This window comes from Talaromyces amestolkiae (genome assembly GCF_001896365.1).
Source record: "Talaromyces amestolkiae strain CIB chromosome Unknown scaffold22.1, whole genome shotgun sequence".
Lineage (NCBI taxonomy): Eukaryota > Fungi > Ascomycota > Eurotiomycetes > Eurotiales > Trichocomaceae > Talaromyces > Talaromyces amestolkiae.
In genome coordinates, this window is record NW_024468058.1 from 86,318 (window position 1) to 102,621 (window position 16,304).

General features: G+C 48.0%; 5 protein-coding genes across 5 annotated transcripts; 2 read left to right on the forward strand and 3 right to left on the reverse strand.

Moving 5' to 3' along the window:
• Window positions 1–3,780: 3,780 nt before the first annotated feature.
• Window positions 3,781–9,689, forward strand: BHQ10_009009 (uncharacterized protein; the record flags this gene model as incomplete). Its single annotated transcript, XM_040881878.1, has 6 exons — window positions 3,781–3,788; window positions 3,844–3,860; window positions 3,911–4,345; window positions 4,400–4,636; window positions 5,069–6,906; window positions 6,951–9,689. 6 exons carry the CDS (start codon window positions 3,781–3,783, stop codon window positions 9,687–9,689), a joined length of 5,274 nt encoding a protein of 1,757 aa, XP_040737511.1.
• Window positions 9,690–9,917: 228 nt separating this feature from the next.
• On the reverse strand, window positions 9,918–11,049 carry BHQ10_009010 (uncharacterized protein; the record flags this gene model as incomplete). The annotated part of the gene is made up of 3 exons (XM_040881880.1): window positions 9,918–10,725; window positions 10,783–10,838; window positions 10,894–11,049. 3 exons carry the CDS (start codon window positions 11,047–11,049, stop codon window positions 9,918–9,920), a joined length of 1,020 nt encoding a protein of 339 aa, XP_040737512.1.
• A 450-nt stretch (window positions 11,050–11,499) lies between these two features.
• On the reverse strand, window positions 11,500–12,189 carry BHQ10_009011 (uncharacterized protein; the record flags this gene model as incomplete). Its single annotated transcript, XM_040881881.1, has 1 exon — window positions 11,500–12,189. One exon carries the CDS (start codon window positions 12,187–12,189, stop codon window positions 11,500–11,502), a length of 690 nt encoding a protein of 229 aa, XP_040737513.1.
• A 501-nt stretch (window positions 12,190–12,690) lies between these two features.
• Window positions 12,691–13,851, forward strand: BHQ10_009012 (uncharacterized protein; the record flags this gene model as incomplete). Its single annotated transcript, XM_040881882.1, has 1 exon — window positions 12,691–13,851. The coding sequence occupies one exon, from the start codon at window positions 12,691–12,693 to the stop codon at window positions 13,849–13,851; it is 1,161 nt and encodes a 386-aa protein (XP_040737514.1).
• Window positions 13,852–13,999: 148 nt separating this feature from the next.
• On the reverse strand, window positions 14,000–15,250 carry BHQ10_009013 (uncharacterized protein; the record flags this gene model as incomplete). Its single annotated transcript, XM_040881883.1, has 1 exon — window positions 14,000–15,250. The coding sequence occupies one exon, from the start codon at window positions 15,248–15,250 to the stop codon at window positions 14,000–14,002; it is 1,251 nt and encodes a 416-aa protein (XP_040737515.1).
• Between the last annotated feature and the right edge of the window lie 1,054 nt (window positions 15,251–16,304).

The following is a 16,304-nucleotide window of genomic DNA, read 5'->3' on the forward strand; positions in this document are numbered from 1 at the left end:
AGGAATCAATGATGAGAGAAAAGATGCTAACCAGACGATAAATTGAACCGATCTTTGGAACTTGGGCCCTCGGGATTTGGACCGCTCCTTGTGGATTAGAAGCTTACTGCCCAGATCGGTCGCAGGGAGGAGGCGGTCCTGCCTTTCGTTAGACTGTTACCCGCGGTCCAGTGACGTGCGCTGTGGCGGGGCCGCCCAGTCGCTCCTGCCCGATCAGGCCATTCGGGGCTGGTGTCCCCGCTGTTTCGTATTGAAATGTGTATACGGTATTACCGAAATACGGTATTGTCATCTATGCATGTGCAACAGCCCTAATTCAAGTCTTGATATGATTGTGTGTTTGAGCAGAAATACTCTGCAATTTGCTGGGTGGTGAAAACCAAAGTCATTTCTCACACTTAGCTAAAGAGCCCTAACCAGTATCCACACATGGAATGCGTGACGAAGAAGACAGCAGGAAGTTTCCATTCCAATTGCATTGCTAGTTTACCCGATGTTTGAGAGCCTGGGTTTGATGGAGATATCACAGCATAAACCAAAAATGTCTATCATGACGGTAGTCACCGTAGAATCGTCAACAGTGTAGAAGCTAGAATGTAGTACACAAGCAGAGTGATTCTCTGAGAGGTGAATATCATGCTTGCACTCAACTCATTCCCCTTTCTCCTTCTGCCTGTTTTATCATTACCACATCCTTGACCAAATCCCCGAAGGTCTTGTATCACAACAGCCATCATGGGCCCCGTTGTCTGGTCTTTCCTGGTACCAACTCTCATCACTTGCATACTAATTGCATGTCTTGCGCTAGAGAAGGTAAGCGTCACCTTCAAGTTATGCTTTCTCAGATGGCGTGCATTTGTCCATCGTCGTACCCCCAAGCGTGGTGAAGAAATCGAGATGCAGTAGGCTATGATTTACAGTGATAAGGCCGATATTTGAATCAATGGTAGCGACAAATCGGCTGGGCAACGGGAACAAGTCATTCATTTACTTCCAGACCAAGTTTCCAAGAAGATCTTCTAGCACACACTATTTGATAGACTAATAGCAGGCAGTTCCCATCCAAGTTCGTTGTCATAACATTACTATCATTTCTGGCAACGCTTGTTGAGAGCATTTTTTTGCTAAACAGCTACTGAACAACCAATAGCAAGCCTTTCAACAACGGCAGTTACCGCAGAATTGAACAGTGTGATTTCTCCCCTGAATCCGCAGCTAGAGAGCATTATTTAATTAAGAGAGTTACTTTTAAAAGCGAGAAAACATTTTTAAGCTCACCCACCCACTCATTTGTGCTCTCTTTGCCTGCTTTTATTGCTCCATCTCGAACACCGTCCAAGAACCTATCTTAAGATTGTCATCATAGCCGAAGGTACATATCTAATGTAGTTTCCCATTGCAATCGGGATCCTAATGACAGTTTCCGGTCTGGTCCTAGTGTTAGCGGTGTACAATTAGCCATAAGGTAGGGCTTGCCCTTGATCCCATGCGGTATCTTTTTTGCGGTAGAGGTTACGATTGCTGGTGTCCAAGTCTGTGTCTGGGTCGACGTCTTCGTGCCATCGAGCGCGATATTGATCAGTATTCCGATGGCTACGACGAGCAAACCAATCATCACAGTAACCATGACAGATTCCGAGATATTGACTGCAACAAGGATTAATGTTATAGTGATTATGAAATGATGCGGCACGCTGGCCCTCAGAGCAATCAAAGCAACGTTTCAGGCAGGGCATCATACCCCAGACAATCGAGACCACGGCTTCAACATCGAAGCGGTTGAAGAACTTGAACATGGGCTTGGAGGTGGTGGACTCGCGTACATTCAGTGTGCAGTCGGGGAGAGAATAGAGCGTTTGCCTGTGGATGCCTGTTGTAGTGTAGCTTTCAATACAATACAAATCTGAAACCCATGGGCCTAAAATACACAGAGATCGATAACCGAAACCTTATATTGCCACCTCACCAATCATGTCTCATCAGTGACCAAGCAAACATGTAAAGCAGATCTCATAAATCTAGCAGCGAACATGTACGAGAAATGCGAAACACACGAGAGCAAGTGTATTCGGATTACCACGGACATTCACTCTGTGGCCAGCACTCCAAATTACAGCGATGTGCTTCGTACCAGTAATTTACCATGTAATAAATACCGAGTATGGAAGCAACTACGTCAAGGCGGGCTGCTAGCGAAATGGAGCCCGCGATCGAGGGACAGACTCCACACTCGAATTTGTCAGCTACCGTACATTCTGTTCTGGGTATGAGGCATAGCGAATGAGCGCTGCTGTGTTCTTTGCCTCTTTCCAGAAATCAAAATGGATTGATGCTGATCTGAAAGATGTACAGAATTCGCAAGTCTAGACTTCGCCGTGGCTCCGGACAAGCGTGAACTGACAATGTGATCCATCAGTTGCAACCACGCCACGACGGCGCACTGACAACGCGCGTTGAAGCTGCGTTTGTACGAAAAACAAAGACAGTGGCACTGTAATATTCTCGTCGTCATTGGAACTATTGGCAGAATCCTCCATGGAGAAACACTCTTCCAGACATCCTAGCTAGTTACATGGCCATATCATATGCAGCGACTTGTAATCCCAAGTCGGAAAAGCTTAACAGGCCCGGGGAGACGGGTCGGTCTGCTAGCGCCAAAGCCAATGCACGGCGATCGATCCGGCTTGTCTGTCAATAATGTGATGGATGCTATGAGGCACTTCTACGTGGTTGACAGGTTACGTGTCTGATGTATGTCAGGGGTCATTGGCTTTGTGTCAGTTACAACAGTCGGAGGATCGTTGTGAATTAGGTACATAGCAGTCCGATGCTCTTGTGGGAGGATTAAGGTTGTGGCCGGAGAGACGAAATTGATCATTTTGATGCATTGTACGTCTCCGAAGTGATAGTTCTTGAAAGATATCTTGTTTCTCTATGTGGTCTGAAGAGTGACACTCCGTATTCATGCTGTGTCGGTCTACTGAGTAGTACTACATAGTAAGCATAGGCCGGAACTCGGAGAAAAGCATCACGAGCTCCCCACCAGAAGTACCCTGATTGGCCGAAAAAACAGACAAAAAGGGGTGTCATGCACACTTCAAATATCTGATTCGCTGCGACCGAGTCAATTTCGACAAAACAGGCTAGGCCTACTCTTTGGCACCGCTACACTAGCCACAAATCGTTAAACCAAAATAAAGGTTTGCTCGTATGATGCCTTAAACGTCTTTTGTATCTTATATTATTCACATTTTATAGCTCACTCACCGACAACACTCGTATCATCCCTGAGCACTCAGCAGAGAATTTACGCTCCTTTTCTCTCTCTTTGTTTCTGTCTACTGCGCATGCGACACCGCGATCTTTTTGTTTCTTATTTCGAGTCGCGCATTTGACCGAGTTTGTGCAGGGATACCATAAACTCCGACGACGATCCTTTCAATTTCAGATTTCGTTTCTTACAACACTTTCGCTAGTTTCTTTTTTCTAACGCGACGTCTAAACTCTATTGTCTATCAGCATACCAAACGCGCTTTAAGTGAAATCATTCGACTGCATTCTAGAGCGTGACGCCCATTAACGAAAACGAGTCGGAAAGAGAACTGTCGAGAAGAATCGAGTTCGGAGTAATACGAGAAGCATGGCTGATAAGGTCTCAATAACAATATGTGGAGATGGTGGATGCGGTATGATATGATCAGTGGGCATTCGCTTTAGAATGATTGGCTCATGGTGATAGGAAAATCTTCAATTACATTGCGACTTGTGCGCAGTCAATGGATGCATGAGTAAGTCTGCCGGATATATGCGCAAAAAATGACCTGATTTAACTGACCTAATTAGATATGACCCTACGATAGGTATCTCTACAATACATCCACAATGCGAGTACCAGACTAATAGTCGACAGAGGACTCCTACTCCGTAACCCGCAACATCGACGGCACCGATTACTTCCTCTCCATCACCGATACCGCCGGTCAAGAAGAATATCGCGGGCTTTGGGCAGCATCCAATCTCAAATCTGACGCTTTTTTGATGGTATACGACATCACCCACCAGCCCAGCCTAGAAGCTTTGGACTATTTCATGGATATGATTGATATCGAGGCCGAGCAACGGCTAGAAGATAATCAGCGCATTATGAAGGAATTGGGGAGTGAGGCGCGTAATCTTCAGGTCGGCATGCCGCCGCCAGTCAAGATTGTTGCTGGCAATAAGTGTGATCTCAAAGATGCGAGAGCAATATCGGCTCGGGATGGGTTGGAGTATGCCCGGAAACATGGATGTGGATTTATGGAAACGAGTGCGAGGGAAATAGTCAATATTGAGGAGACATTTGCGCGTATGTCAATGAACTCAATCATTTGTATGATTTTAGTGCTTACAATGTCTACAGTCATTGTTCGACGTGTGGTCGAGGCCCGAAGGCAACATTACCAATCCCAACAGCTGGAAGCCCGGATGGGGTCGTCCACTGCGCGCACGCCTGCATTGACTGTTAGCGAGCGGCAAGCGACCAACCCGCAACAATCCAAAGATGGCCAACGCCGACGCGGAGGGTTTCCTCTCTTCAGTGGTAGGAAGGACGCTTCGAAGCGCGTATCTTTCGCGGCCGGCAGTAACAAAGAGGGAGGTGAGCAGGAGAAGCCGCCTAAGAACGAAGGAGATGACGATGATTCTCATAGTTGGTGGAGACGTCTTATATGCGTATAATCTTGATATGATCTATGTTGTCTTGTCCGATTGGACCGTTTTGAATACCCCTTCTGTTGACATTTACTTGGTTGACGTGTAATACTACGCAGTTTGTATAACAATATAACAATAAATCAATATGTTGAATCTTTGATAAAATGCGTAGTAGTGCCTGAGCTAGACGGCGGCCAGGCCAACGGCAGGAAGAAGTGGGCCACTTGCCGTGTGGAGAAAACAAACAACATGACCGAATAAATCACAATCATAATAAACGACACCACTTCCACTTTATTTCTCATACGGAACCCAATGAACTTGACGATATCTTGATCGATCAGAGTCTATTGACTACAGGTCCATTGACTTGGAGGACTCCAGCAACGCGATATGGAGGGACAACAAACAGAGGATCGTCATCACGGCGACGAAGCTATCAAAACATCGCACGCAACGAATACGCCTTCGAATGCAGACAACGATACTTCATACGCCCATGATGAAAATGAAGACTTCTCGCTTGATCTGCCGCCAGCTCATGACCATAATGCCGACGATAGGACAGAGGACAACATACTACACCATTCGCTCGACATTGAGGACGATGACGCAGCCGATGACGACCATCGACAAAATAACCAGACGATCCTGGAAGAAAAAGAAATGCAAAGAAAGCTTATGGATATTGAGTCAAGCTTCCTACCGGAGCCGTCGACGATCGAAATGGCTGCTTCCGAAAACGCAGGCGTTGACGACACATACCTCGTTGGGGTGCCGAGCAGAGACCATGAACAAGACTCCTACAACCCGGACATATCTCAAATACAGGAAGAGAACTCGATTTCCGAATTGCCTCAAATAGTCACGCATGATGAGTCGGATGACCCAGTTTACAACCCAACAGATCCTACCACAACGCCGGCGACAAATCGAGAGTCGGAACTCAACACGTCGGCATTAGAAACATTGACTTCGTCGCCCACTGCAGCCGCTGCGCAGCGAACAATTTCTCGTGCTCTGTCTAACACGTCTAGATATACGCAAGAAGGCAGCACTTTTGCGGAATCCGCCGACGTTCACCGGAGCTTGACGCCTAGAAAAAGTCGGCGTAACTTGTCGCCGGCTTTTTCTGACACGAGGCGATCGCGGGAGGCATTTGTGGATAGCAATGAAGACGATAAGACCTCGGGACCTCAGTCGAAGCGCTCTCGCCCTAAATATCTGAGTAGTCGCCAATCATCGCATCGATTTTCTGCATCGTCAATCACGAGCACCAATACAGACGCGACGAGTAGCGATGCAACGCTAGGTGCGGACTACGCATTACAAACAGGCGGAGCGGTATCTTCGAGAGTAACAAGTATGGGAAGGAAAGATTTGTCGCGGACCATTAGTCTAGGCAGCATGGCTTCCGGTGTATCGGCACTCAGCGAAGAAAATGTTCTTGACCGACGTGTTCTTAGTGGTGCGACAGATGGCGGTCTACACACCCTCGACGAAGAAGATACGGGCTCCGTAGCTGCTTCGAGAGACACAGAAGATAATGCGCCGATGACGCCAAGGGCTGGTTCTAGGGATCTCACTTTGCCAACGGATACAGTGGTTGCGCAGCATGTGCAGGATATCCAGGTACCTGGTACTTTTGCTCGAGATTTTCACGCCAAATTTTCGACCAACATATCTCCTGACAAGCGAACTGGGGCACCAACGCCTGCTTTCGGACGAAGCGGCAAGAGCATGACCCTGAAAGAGCAGAGTAGTACCATCGACCGCTTATCGAAGGAAAACTTCGACTTGAAGATGAGAATTCATTTCTTGAATGAGGCCTTGAATAAAAGATCCGAAGAAGGTATCAAGGAAATGATCTCTGAAAACGTCGAGTTGAAGTCGGACAAGATCAAACTTCAAAAGGAGAACCAAGGAATGAAACGTACTATTCGAAACCTGGAGAAGCAACTCAAAGATAGCCAATCTAATAAAGGCGGTGCTGACACGGAAGGCGAGACGAGTGAGGATGACAAGCGGAATGATTTAGAAGAAGAAGAGTTGATATTCCTCAGGGAGAGGATCGAAACATACGAGGTCGAGATCGAGAGGTTACGGACTGAGAGTATTGTACGGGAAAGCGAGAAGCGCCGACTGGCCGAAATTGTCAAGTCTATGGGCGAGAACAGGCCGGCTGATTCGGAGGCTGGCGCAAGAGAGGAGAGAGTATGTTATAGGTCATTCCAAATGAACAAGCTAACAACTCTTAGGAAATGTGGAAAGACATGCTTGACGCTGAAACAGCCGCTCGCGAGCAGGCTGAAGATGAGAACCGCAAGCTGCGTGACGATATTCTGCGCATGAGAGCAGAAGGTAATGTCGCTGGCTCTGAAGCTGGAAGATTCGGTCGAACCGGGCGCAAAGGCTCTTTCATTTCGCATTCCACGACATCTGATCATGATCGCCGACTGGCAGTCCCAAGCTCGACCAGCAGTACGCTTGTTGAAATTGAGTTGCTAAAGAAAGAGAATGCCGAATTGCGCAGAGAAGTCAGTGTGCAAACGTCGATGCTGACCTCTAGAAATAGAGAGAAAGAGCGCTTGTACCAAGAAATTGAAGATCTCAAGCTTCAACGCCGCGATGGCGGACGATCCATCGCCGGTGATAGCATCTTTGAGCGGTCAGCCTCGCGAGCTCACGCACGTTCTTCTTCTCGGGCGAGCAATGGCACAAGAGAATCTCGTATGAGTGATACCGAGCGCGAGTCACTGGAAGTACGCAATGGTGAATTACGCGATCAAGTCTCGACTCTCAAGATCGAGAACCAAGGACTCCGAAGCCAGCTGGATGAATATACGGCCGAGCTCGAGGCTCTTGACAAGGCATATCAAGCTGATGTAGACACAGCCGAAGAAGAATTGCAAATACTTCAGCAAGAGCGCGATCAGGCTCTACAAGTGGCTGAAGAACGCGAAGCTGCGTTGCAAGATCTCAAGGCAGAGGCACAGGAAGAGATCGATACACTCGGTGATGAGCTTGATCAGAAGGTTGAGGAGTGCAACCGGATGGAGATGACGCTTCGAAGTCAAGAAGAGAACCTCAGGACGTTGCAAGCTGAGATGAGATCTGCTAGCGAGGGTATTCTCCGACTCGAAGAAGATGCGCAGAGCAATCTACGGAAATTCAAGCAAGTGCAGCAGGAGCTAGAAGACTCGAACAGAGAGATTGAATCTTTGGAAAAGAATCTCTTTGAGGCGAATGGAAAAGTACAAAGGTTGACAGTCCAGATTGAGTCTAGCCAGGGTGAAATAACATTCCTGCGCGAAGAGCAAGATGCAGACAAGATCCGTATCAGTGAACTTGATGCCGAACTCAAGGCATACAGAATTAACCTACAAGTCGAGAAGGAGAAGACGAAAGAACTAGAAACGCGACTCGCAGAAGAACGACACCAACGCGAAGTGGTCGGTAGCAAGGAGAAACAGGAAGTTCAGCGTATCATGAATGACCTCAATCGGGAAGCTTCAGCAGCCAAGGATGAAATCCGAAGACTGAAAAAGACGCTCTCTGCACGAGAGATTGATGCAGCGACATGGAAAGAGCGACTCATGGAGCTTGAGAACGGTTTACGGGAAGCCGTTGGAGACTTGAACGGTACTCGATCTAGTCTCCTAAATTCCGTCATCAAGCTTCAGAAAGAGCTTGAATCAAAGTCTCTTGACTTGGAAAGCACTAGGTCCAAGCTCGATGAGAAAGAGTCACTGTTGCAGAGTCGTGAGGCACTGTTGGAGAGTCACGGATTAGAGTCTCGCAAGCTTGGGGATCTGCTGGATCGAGAACGACAAGCTCGTCGCGCGGATAAGCATTCGTTTGACCAAGCCTTGAAGTCGCAGCAACAAGCGTCGCGAACGATCTCTCAACACAATTCCCGGATCAGCGACTTAGAGTCGGCAAGAAGCCAAGACCGAAAGCGGTTTGCAAGTCTCGAACAACAATTGAAGGATCAACTCAGCGAGCGTAATGCGCTGTACTTGACGCTCTGGAAGAGGCTTTCTGCAATGTGTGGACCCGACTGGGCGCATAGCAATAGCCTGATTAACGGCAATCTTCCTAGTGTAGAGGTCATTGGCAACATACTCTTCTGGCCGGGTTTCAGTCGCAATCTCCTTCTTTCAGTCAAGACTGTCGAGAACATGCTCTCCGGATTCAGGACTCGAATTAGGCAAGTTGAACGTGACCTGACCAAGGAGTACCAGTCTCTGGAGCACAACTTTGGCGTTAGAGTCAAGAAACTCGAGCGTCTTGAAGAAGCTGTCCGGAATATTCGCAGTCAACAACGAGCTGCCGGTGTATCGCCCGAAGTTACTAAACTTAAAGGCGAGGTTCGTTTCCTGAAAGCCGAACTAAATTTGATGCAATCCAACCCTTCGTCTCGACGGACTGGCTCTAATCTCAGCCATGCTACCACCGCTGTAGATCAGGAGCCCCTCGCTTCGCCCATCAGCCGTACGCAGTCGACGCTTGTCCGCTCAGACTCGCGAGGCAAGAAAGGAACGCTCTCTCGCAGTCCAACCGGCATGCCGCAACCGCCCACCACTCTTGTAGAAACATCTTCAACATCCTCGCACCGCAAACCCAACGATTCTGAACAAGACAACGTCATGATCCAACGCCTACGCGAGCTAGAACGCAGACTCAAAAACGAGCGGGTGGCAAGACTAGCAGACCGCGACGGGGCCAGGAAAAGACTCGAGGAACGTGATGCAGAAAACGAAGAACTGCGCGCAGAACTGGAGCGAGAGCGAATGCGTAGGAGTACGCGGGGGACTTTGGAGCCTCCATCTCTAGGTCGGGGAAATAGTCAACGGAAAAAATCGACGACGTTGGTGGTTGATTCGGGACCGACTTCGTCTGGAGAGGATGATAAGCGTACTTCTGGGAGCGATAACGAGGATACGGATGCTCATAGTTCGTATGGGGAGGGTATCACAGTTGATATTGAGATGTAACATTTTGATGACGTGAGGCATCTTTTCGGGTTGGTTTAAATTATGCTACGAATGTATACGGCTACGATTGATGATATATGGTGTTCCATGGGAGGAGTTTCGGTTCTTTGGTTGTTTGTTTGAATATTGGCATGTTGTAGTATATCATTTGGCACTTGATATTGGTTTTATAATATGATACATTTATTCGTCCCACCTTCGTGCCTTGTTTGAATAGGAGGAAGAGGATCACCGCAGCGAAACCTTCAACGAAAAATCTACAATCCCAGTTCCCTGATGAATCGAACTCGTCGACAGAATATCCACATCGTCACACACAAACCCGGCCGCATTATCAGGCGTCAACCCACCACTAACCTCAACCAGAAACGTGCCTCTCGGCTTTCCCTTACTTGCCCACTCAGTCTTGAGTTGCGTAGCCGCCTTCTTGACTTCCTCGGACGTAAAATTGTCGAGCATGATCACATCCGCGCCCGCACCAATAGCGGCATTCGCCTCTTCGACGCTGCGCACTTCGACTTCGACTTTTGTCGAGAACCCGCCGGCCGATTTGGCGGCGTGCACGGCTGCGGGGATCGCGGCTGCGATTGCATCTTCTGTTACCCCTTTTGTGCCACCAGCAGCAGCAGAATTGCTAGAGTTGTTGGCGCAGGCCCAGACATGATTGTCCTTGAGCATAATCATGGAACTCAGATCGTGGCGATGCGGGTCTGCGCCGCCGACGAGAATGCCGTATTTCTCGACTAGTCGGAACCCTGGGGTCGTTTTGCGTGTGCCGGCTAGAGTGCCATTCCAGCCGTGGGAGCGGAGGGTTTGAACTAGAGATGATGTCCTATCTACGTTGAGCAATGCTTCAAATGACGGGAGAAAGGGACGGTAGGGGGGAGGGACGGACTTGGTGGCTATACCAGAACAGCGTGCGAGGATGTTCAAAGCTACGCGTTCACCGAGCAGAATTTTGCGCACTGGGCCGCGGACAGTAGCGCATTGTTTGATGGGGGTGATGCTTTCGCCTTCTGAGACGTGCCATTCTACTCTACTTCCCAGTCAGATTCCTCTCTCCATCATGAACAGGTAGACAATAAAGACGTACGTGCATCCCAGCTGGGAGAACACCTCATTAAAAAAAGGAACACCTGCAACCACACCCTACTCTATCATTAGCAAGGAATCCAATTCGCTTTCTTAAAAGAGAGCGACATACAGCACTTTTCCCCAACAATCTCGCTTCCCCCTCAGATTCGCCAACCACGAATCCGCCATAATCGAAACTGGGACAGTCTTCTTCCAGCCATTCTGAGATGAGTCGTTTGTAGTTGAGGGGGAGGAGGTGGCCCAGGTTTCCGTGTGTGGATGCCATGCTTTTTCCTTTAGTATTTGACTTGCAGCTCTTGGTGGAGAGTCAGTTTGATGTTCAGCCATTTACAAAGATGGGTGTATCAAACCTATGCGCTTGGTTTGATATGTACGTATGTATGTACTCCGCCTTTTAATAAGTAGCGCTTCAGTCGCACGACAATCCTCAATCAAATAGAATCACCAAAAATGCAGAAATGTATTTATTCTCAACTAAAGAAAATGATATCGGCAATCGGATATTTGCGGGACGAAGTTGGAGAAGTTTGGGTTTGGAGGGCCTGAGAATTAAGGGTACTGCGGGGTAGGCCAGACAAACTCATTTCCATTATTAGTATTACTATTGTGACTACATAAAGGCGCTGATTAATCTCTGATTATATAAAGTAGCCTTTTGGGCTAACGATTTTCTTGAGTCGGATCTGTTTTCACATATAGTGAGAGCAGATTTAGACTACGAGACACTCCGCAACGCCTCAACAACATCCCTCGTACTAAAAACATCCGCAAACTCTTCACTCAAACTCGCAACGGAAACAGCATGAATCGTCTCTGCATCGAACCCTCCCTTGGCGAACGTAGCTGTAGCATCGGCCACAAGCACGACTCGGCCGTGCTCAATACGAACACCTTCCGGGAGTGAGCCGTCTGCATTGGCCGTCACTTTATCTGTCTCTTGTCCTTGGTAGGAGATTTTATCGACGACATGCAGATTTGCGGCCATGCGTGTTGTAGTGGAGACGCAGTGGTCCGTCGTCAAGCCGGCGAAAAACACCTGTCGTACTCCATGCTCTCGTAAGAACGCTTCCAGCCCTGTGCCGATAAAAGATGAATTCACACTCTTCCAAAACACCGGCTCAGATCCGTCTGCAGCTGGAACAGCAAAGTCCAATGGTTTAATACCGTCTGCGTTGCTGGAATGGAGTTCAGAGTCCGGAGAGACTGAAGAGTGGAAGATGTGGATAATGTAAATGGGCGATGAAGAACGCTGGCGCGCTGTGCGGAATGCTTCGAGCAAAGTAGAAAGATTCTGCTCAAATGCTGGATTGGAGCGTGATGGACCCCAGTGCGTGGGATGCTTGAAGGCGGCTTGGTTGTCTATGAGCACTAGGGCAGAGGGCTCGGTGAAGGTAAGGGGCAGCATGTTTCTGTCTGAACTTCCTCGTATTGGATGTATCTTTGTAAGTACAGTACCTTGCTTGATGGAAGGGCTCCTCCTGTATTTATATTGCTGCTTCGTAATAGGAGCTGTGGATTAGTCAGTCATCAGTGAGTCATTCATTGCGACAGACGAAAAGGCTTCACGCCGGTCATTTTCGATGACATGATTTGCTCAATCGTGTAATTGCATTGGCATGGTCAGAGTAGTCTCGATAGATTTCTAATCATTGAGAAAGTTGTCAGGTTCATGAGTTGGAGTGAAGATGTTGGCGGAAGTTCCGAAGACAAAACAGACAAACAATTTCAGTTACCTAAGCTCTCGGCTGACATCTTCGCCGATCATCAGCGTCATCCGATTTTCACTCAATCAAGAACAGCCTAAAAATATTTCTACGACGTGCAAAGAATCATCTTATTTCTTTAATGAGATACAAAGTTTTCTCATTATAGATGGCATCACGTGCAAAAAATTGAACTAATTGATATGTCGACCACCTGCGGCCGTTGCGCCGCATCATTGAAGCTCACACGACAACGCCGACTTGACAAAGCATTGTCAATTAAGCCTGGCATCTCAAAGAGAAGTTCAATCTACGGGATAAATATCTCAGGCTACTCAGCCACCGGTTATATCAGCAACCGACAATATGCATCATCTTCAGACAAGAGAGTTCCGTCAGCTGCATCAAGATCGTCCTGGAAACCACCCACCAAAGATCCGAGATTCTTCCTTTCAGAGGACGTCAACCCACCTCTGAGCACATTACCCGCCGACCTCGACCTTCCGCCTGCAGGCAACTCCAGCGAATCCTTCTCACAGAAAGCCTCACGCTACATCGCAACCGGCCGCGCATATTTCGGCTTCTATAAGACTGGCCTCAAAAACGTCTACTTTAACTACAAAGCTTCATTACCAATTCGCCAAAAACTCGGTCTTCCGTCGTATATACCTTCCTCCCCACCCTCCTCATCGCGCAACACATCCGCAGGCGCATCCTCGCTCCACACAGCAATCAACACCCTCAAAATCACCCGCGCCGACTTCCAACTCGTGCGTCGCGCCGCCTACGACGTCCGGCGCATGATCCCCTTCGGTCTGATTCTGCTAATCTGCGGCGAATTCACCCCCTTAGTCGTCGCCGCAATCGGCGATGCTGTGACCCCTTATACCTGCCGCATACCGAAACAACTCGCCAAGACGCGCGCAAAACGTGTGGAACAGAGACAACACGCTTTCGCGGCTGTGCAGGGTGGATTGGGCTCAATGAAGCGCATGCGTGACGAGGATACGATGACATGGTTAGCGGAGCAATTCGGGTCCAGGGAGTTTGCGGCTACGGCGTCGTCGGAGCAGGTGCTTCGTGCTTGTGCGGTGTTTGGGTTGGCGAAATCGCATGATACGGGTGCGGCTTGGGTGTCGTTGATTTATAGGCCGAGGTTGCGGAAGTGGACTGAGTATTTGGCGCTGGATGATGAGTTGATTGTGCGTGGCGGCGGAGTGGATGCGTTGAATACGAAGGAAGTCCGCATCGCGGTTGAGGAGCGTGGTGGGTTTATTGATTCGGATTTGGGAGATCAGAAAGTTGAGAAGGCAGAGAGGGAGTGGCTGAGTCGGTGGCTGAATAAGAGGAAGTTCATCGAGTGATTGAACTAACCATTTGTACTATACTTTTGTAGAGGTATATAGATTAGACATGTATGAGTAAATGAAATTTAGTTGGAAGCCACATAAATAGCAAAAATGACTTTATCATGGGTATAATATAATACATATGTACAGTACAGCGAGGCGACTACATCGTCACCATCCTCTTCCTCCTCATCAACTCCCCAAAATCAGCCTGCAACACCTGTCCCAAAATACTGTCATTATCTCTATGTCCTTCATCCCATCTTTCTAGGGACAACTTTAAAGCATCATACCACCCGGAAAACGCCAGCTGCAACTCTGGCGTCCTGAACGATCTCTGGCCGACATCGACGAGATAATTAGTCGGGTCTTGAATAGCTAAATGATTGGCTAGTCCCACGTTGCCTTTGGACATTGAATGGATCTTGTAAGCGATCAATGCCCGTTGACCTCTCAGATAGGCCGGAAATTGCGGATCCTTGGCGCCGTTTTTTGTGATGTAAGATCTGATGTGATTGCGAACGCTGGCTCTCGTGAAGAATTCTGCTGGGCTGGCTGAAATACCGGTTGTGGTGAGATCAATATGCTTGCCGTATGTATAAAGTAAAGCGAGTAGTTGTTCTCCCAAACCTTTTGATGCGAAATCTCCAGGCTGTTGTTTCAAAAACGACATGATGAGTAGTAAAAGACCATTTGAGCTTAATGATTGGGCTTCCCAGCCGAAGAGGGTCTTGCTTTCCAGTAAAACTCTCATGACCATGTACAATGGCATCAAAGACGGTAGTTCGGGAAGGGACGCTCTTATGAACTCTTCAAGTTTTGGCGCGTAGCTTCTGCAAAAAAGTCTGATTGGTAGACCAGTGGCTCTGTGAAAAAGGACCAGTGAAGAGCTTTTGTTGAATATGACTTGACAATCCCGGTAACCAAGGTCTTTCTTCAGTACATCCCCGGCCTCGGTTATGATTTTGTGATAGTTGAACTTCATTTGTGGACTGATCGAGGGCGGCTTGTTCTTTGGCGCATTATGGAAACCATCATCGTCAACGAGAAGCATCAAGTCGATTGTCGAGACGCTGGTAGCAAGTTCTGCATGTCGCGAGCCTATGAGTTCTGGTGGATTCGGCACGATGTTTTGAAGCTTGACGGACAGATCATCAATGATATAATCAACTGCGTCTTGCTCGGTGCTCGAAGGCCTGAGAAATGTCATCAAACCGAGAATTTCAGTGCTAAGAAATGCCTTGGCGTCTCCATTTTGCCTCGATAGGTGTTGTGTCATATCAAGCCACGGTCTTTGTTGCGCGCGTCCATCTTTGATGGGGACAACCCACGGAGGTCGAATAGGAACGTCGGGCTTTGCCTTTATGGATGATGGCCTTGACTCGCTTTTCTTGGAGTGTTTGGCCTTCGTCATCGTCTTTTCGGATACATCGACCTGCTCAGTTCCGGGTTTTTCTTTGTCCTTTTTATCCTGTACGTAAAATTTCCAAAATACGGACTCGCGATTGACGTTTCTCTGTGCTTCGAGTGTCCTTTTAAGACTATTTTTAACGATCGGATATCGTGTGCTCCGTGGCGTCAGAGGGACGCTCCTTAGTGAGGAATAGCATCGCTGCGGACCAGCCGGAGGCGTTATAGCTATCGTCGTCGAAAAACATGATGATCGATCGAGGAGAGCCGATCGAAAATCACCCAATGCGAGGCATTGCAATGAATAGGTATGCCGTCCAAAGCGCATATGATGCGGATGTGGGTGCCGTTGGAAATATAAGAAGGTGCATCTACGTCGAAGTTGTTTGTGAAAGACTCAAAAGTCGCGGAGACAGCCAGAGCCCGATAAGATAAACTAACTGGGCTAATCCAGATACGGCTAGGCTCTTTGACCCTAATTTCACTGATTATCAAGAATTTTCTATGAAAAGCAACATTGTGCTCCAAGAGTTCAGAGCCAGGATAAACAGAAAATTTACTTTCTAAGAGCCTCGGCCACGTTGAATGACCGCAAGTACAGCGCCTGTGAAGCCGTTGTTCCGGGCCCAGCCACCACCGATCCTGTTATCAAACGAAGGAGATTATACCGCTTTGGCTTTGCGATCGGCGTGTTGGCAGATGGTATGAGAGCTTATTACAAAAGAGATACGCTGATGTTATCATGGTAGTATTGGAGGTAGAGCAATAATTCTCTTATAACCACATCCATCAACACTCAAATATTAGGCAAGAAGGTTATGAATGTACATATCTATGGATATCTTGTGTTGAAACGTCCTAAATCTCATGGCGTTCATCATGATGATCCTCGCTATGACCATACCATACTAGATCAACAAGTATCTGGTTGGTTGCACCAACATGTTGAGTTCACCAATTCAGAATCGTCTGCGGCGGATATACGCTTTCGCCCAGGTATTAGTAGTTCACCTACTATTCAGTTGCTATACCCGCGTTAATGCCTTTTTAAGGGGTTA